The sequence below is a fragment of the Physeter macrocephalus genome, chromosome 14 (assembly GCF_002837175.3).
Source record: "Physeter macrocephalus isolate SW-GA chromosome 14, ASM283717v5, whole genome shotgun sequence".
NCBI classification, from domain to species: Eukaryota; Metazoa; Chordata; class Mammalia; order Artiodactyla; family Physeteridae; genus Physeter; species Physeter macrocephalus.
Window position 1 is genome coordinate 103,957,752 of NC_041227.1, and position 4,302 is coordinate 103,962,053.

The 4,302-nt window shown below is 47.9% G+C and overlaps 2 protein-coding genes across 3 annotated transcripts in view; both read left to right on the top strand.

The window, feature by feature from the left end:
• MKS1 (MKS transition zone complex subunit 1) overlaps positions 1–4,302 on the top strand; it is an 18,298-nt gene that overhangs the window by 7,383 nt on the left and 6,613 nt on the right. The window lies entirely within an intron of this gene.
• Positions 1,418–4,259, top strand: LOC129392757 (tectonic-like complex member MKS1). Its single transcript, XM_055090362.1, has 6 exons — positions 1,418–1,551; positions 2,595–2,692; positions 2,879–3,007; positions 3,272–3,376; positions 3,817–3,925; positions 4,158–4,259. The coding sequence occupies exons 2-6, from the start codon at positions 2,607–2,609 to the stop codon at positions 4,206–4,208; spliced, it is 480 nt and encodes a 159-aa protein (XP_054946337.1). The 5' UTR covers positions 1,418–1,551; positions 2,595–2,606; the 3' UTR covers positions 4,209–4,259.

Sequence of the window (4,302 nt, forward strand, 5' to 3'; positions counted from 1 at the left end):
GGCCGGGAACATCCCACATGTCGCCGAGCGGCTGGGCCCGTCAGCCATGGCCGCTGAGCCTGCGCGTCTGGAGCCTGTGCTCCGCAAAAGGGAGAGGCCACAACAGTGAGAGGCCCGCGTACCGCAAAAAAAAAAAAAAAAAAAATTGGGGTCTGGAAAATGTACATATTAACACCATCTGTGTTCTAGCAGTTTTCCTTATCTGGGAAGCCAGAAAAGTGAGGAAGAGAGGACAGTGTGTTTGTGTTAGGTCACTGGTCTCTCTGCTTTTGTCGTTTCTGTTCAAAAATATTCCTGGGCAAGAGTGTGAGCTGGCAGGTTGTGAAGCATGTGTCTTTGAAAAAGGCATACTCAGCTAGGAGTGTGTGTGTTAGACTTGGTTCTTTTAAAAAAAATCAGTTATATGTCTTTCCTTTTCTCTCCTGATACTTGGTCTCTTAAGATTATAGTGTTTGTGATTCTAGCTATATGGCCTCAGGAATAGTGAAGATAAAAATGCCACAGTTCCTGTCTAGCAAATGTAGGCAATTGGGACTGAGGAAGAGCTATTCAGCCTATATCTAATAAATGTCAGCTCTTGACACTGAATTAGATCAAATAATTCCTGGAAGGTATGACTTCCTTTTATTCAAATCAGAGTAGTGATTAAGACTTCTTGGGTCCTAATCTTGGCTTCTACACATATCCGCAGCCTCTGTAGAGTAAGTCTAGAGTGAGTGCTTCACAGATCAGTGAACTCCAGCTGGTTTTGTGGCAAATATAAGAGCAGGGACTTTGGTTATAACCAACCACAGAGCAAGAAGTGGTGCTAGTTTGGCTCAAACATTTGACTCACTCTGTTGTCTTTGGAGGTGGACACCGCCCGGAGGCAGATGAAGAAGAGGAGGTCGTGATTGGGTGGCAGGAGAAGCTCTTCAGCCAGGTGAGCCAGTGTCCCTTATCTGCTCAGTCTGCCTCCCCCTGGTCCACCTCCACCTGACTAGTCACAGGGAAGGATTATTGATACATATTGCTAAACTGACTTCCAGAAAGCTTATAACAGTTTATACTTTCCACTGTTGTGCTTATGGGGTCAATGGAATATAGTGCCTGCCACTACCCAGTTTTATAATCCTGGGTAAGACACTTTTCGTCTCTGGGCCACGTACCAAAACAGCAGAATTACTGTTTTGGTATGTCAATTCTGTAATAGCAGAATTGAATTAGACTATCACTGTGGTTCCTTTTAGCTCTAACATTCGTTGGCTCTCCTGTCCTCCATTAGTTTAGATAAACGACAGTTGGCTATGAGAACATGTCACATTGCACCAGCGCTGTAGAACTAATTTGACCAAACTGTTATAGGAACAAAATTTGACATATTCTCAGTAGAACTTTGTTTCCTTGTGACCTCAGTTTGAAGTAGATCTGTACCAAAATGAAGCAGCCTGCCAGAGCCCTTTGGATCATCAGTACCGCCAAGAGATTCTGAAGCTGGAGGATTTGGATGGCAGGAAGAACCGACGAATCTTTACCTACACTGACTCTGATAGATACACCAATTTGGAGGAGGTAGCATTCTTTCCCAAGCACCGTAGCTCCCTTCACCTTTGTCTCCCCTAGCTTTCTGGCCTCTCTGTGTGTTAACTGAGAAGCCTGTTAAGGGGATACAGAGCTTCTGGCAGCCCAGCTGGAGTAGGTGGGCACGGTCTGCAGGTGGTGTGCCTGCTGCTCCCCACTCCATCTGCTGGAGGGCCTGGGGGAGCCCGCAGTGTCTCTAATGATAGGCTTGCAGCCTGTAAACTGGGAGAAGCAGCCACTGGGTTTGACTTCCTCCGTGCATCATGAGATCAGACAGGTGGATGGAGTCTAGAACCATCTAGATAAAGTTCATCATGGATTCAGCCCAAACTGAATATATGGGTTTGAAGAAGAATTCAGTACTGCATGGGGAATGGCTTATATCCTCAATTTGCCTGTGACAGCATACCCTCGTGGACTTGTTTTACATTTGCTTCTGCATATTCTGTCTTGTTAGTGAGATTTTAAACTCCTTGAGGTCCTCTATTTTCTGATTTTTGTCTATGACCTTGTAGATCTCTGCAAGGAGCCAGGTGTTAAGTGAATGTTTTTGAAAGGTTGATGCTTATATCAGGAAAGCTGTGGGTTGGTAGCATGTAGAGTTTGGGTTGTCCGTTTTGGTAAAGAAAAGAAAATTACAGGTAGTGTTCAGTTACCCATGGGAGGGTTTTCCACAGAATATTTGTGCTACACTTCGCATCTTCCAACCACCTAGTGATGTCAACACCTACCAGGCAGACTCACCAAACTTTTTGTTGGTATGTGTTTAGAGGTTGCAGGCTCATTTTAAGATTAGCATAAATAAACTCACTTCTCAAGGATAATGTGCTGCTACAACCTTCGGGCAAACCAAGGCTTGGTTGGGCTCTTCTTTGGGCTGTTTGTGCCACTGTGCCCGCCGTCAGTGTGATTGTGAGGTGGCCGTGATCTTAGGTTCGGGTTCTGTGTGAAGTTTCAGAAGGAAGACTTCCCTCCAGGTCCTTGGTCCCGCATGGCCCTGAGCAGGCTTACACTGGGCTCCTCTCTTTTCCCAGCACTGTCAGAAAATGACCACCGCAGCCAGCGAAATGCCGTCATTCTTGGTCGAGCGAATGGCAAATGTCAGGCGGCGACGGCAGGACAGGCGAGGGATGTGAGTGCAAGCGTGCGCAGGGCCGTGGCGGCCTCTGGTCCGTCCATGCCTGTGTTCTCGGTGTGCCCGCCAACTCGAGCGTCCCATCCTGCAGCGGGCCTCCACCTTCGTGTGCTCCCCTGAGCTCCTCCTTCAGGCTGTTTCGGGGGGTGCCAGGGAAGTGACCCTTCCTGTGGTGTCTCCCAGGGAGGGTGGCATCCTTAAGTCACGAATCGTCACCTGGGAACCGTCAGAAGAGTTCATCCGGAAAAACCACGTCATCAACACCCCTCTTCAGACCATGTACATCATGGCAGACCTGGGGCCCTATGGAAAGTGAGTGAAGCTTCTTACTGCCCAGCTCCGACCTTCATTCTTTTCTCCTGTCACTAACCATCACTCTCCTGTTACAGTCATCCCAGGTATATGGGAGGGAGGGATTTTTTTCCTTCTTCTTTTTCTTTGGAAGAGAGTATTTTACCATGACAATTCTCACTCCAGCCTCTGTCCTCTCCCCTGATGTGTCCTGAATACCTCTTCCTCTTTCCCTGGAGGTGGGGCAGCAGTCTTGAACCCTGGTGTTAATTCCCTGTTTTCTAGGCTTGGCTATAAGAAGTATGAACATGTCCTCTGTACTCTGAAGGTGGACAGTAATGGTGTGATCACCGTAAAACCTGACTTCACTGGCTCCAGAGGACCCTACAGGTGAGAAGAGGAAGAAAGGGATGGCGGAGACTGGCATTCCTTTCCTTGGCTTCACTTCTTGCCCCAAGTTGAGGAGATTCTCTGAAAGCCCTTCATGTGTTCTAACTTTCAAATTCCCAGCCACTGGCTCATATTCTGTTCCAGGTCATAGACCCTTAGGACACTGGGCATCCTGTTCTCAGAAAATATGCACCTGCACTGATTTGAAAGTGATACCTTCATCAGTGTAGTTAAGTGAAAATAATACTCTCTGCTGCTGCGTGTAGGGACAAATCAAAACTGGGAGAGATGAACTAGCCAGGTCTTCTCCTCTGGGCTGACTGTTCCTCATCTTACGTCTTAGAATAACAGAGCTGTAAATCGGCTCATCCCTGGGCTGGGTCTGGAGGGCCCCACCTCCTATTTTCTGAGTTAGTCCCGTTGTGGCTTTGACCTTACAGAATCGAGACGGACGGGGAGAAGCAGGAGCTGTGGAAGTATACGATTGACAACGTGTCCTCCCTTGCACAGCCTGAGGAGGAGGAGCGGGAACAGCGTGTGTTCAAGGACGTAAGTACTGGTTCATTCCGAGAACCAGAGAGCTGGGAGCTGAGGCCGCGGTCGAGGTTGGGTCAGCAGGGGCAAGGCCTTGCTCTTAGTGGCCTCCCCTGACTTGGGAAGCACTGCTGACATATCAGATATGAGGTTTCGATCCTATTATAAGATCATCATAATAATGGCCATTTATTTGAGCATTTACCATGCTCTGTGCTAGGCGCTTCACATACTTTATCTCATTCAGACTGTACCACAAGCCTTTGAGGTGAATATTTTTATTATTACCGCTTTATAAATGAGGAAATGGAGATCAAGAAGCTAAGCAGGGTCTTCCCTGGTGGCGCAGTGGTTGAGAGTCCGCCTGCCGATGCAGGGGACACGGGTTCGTG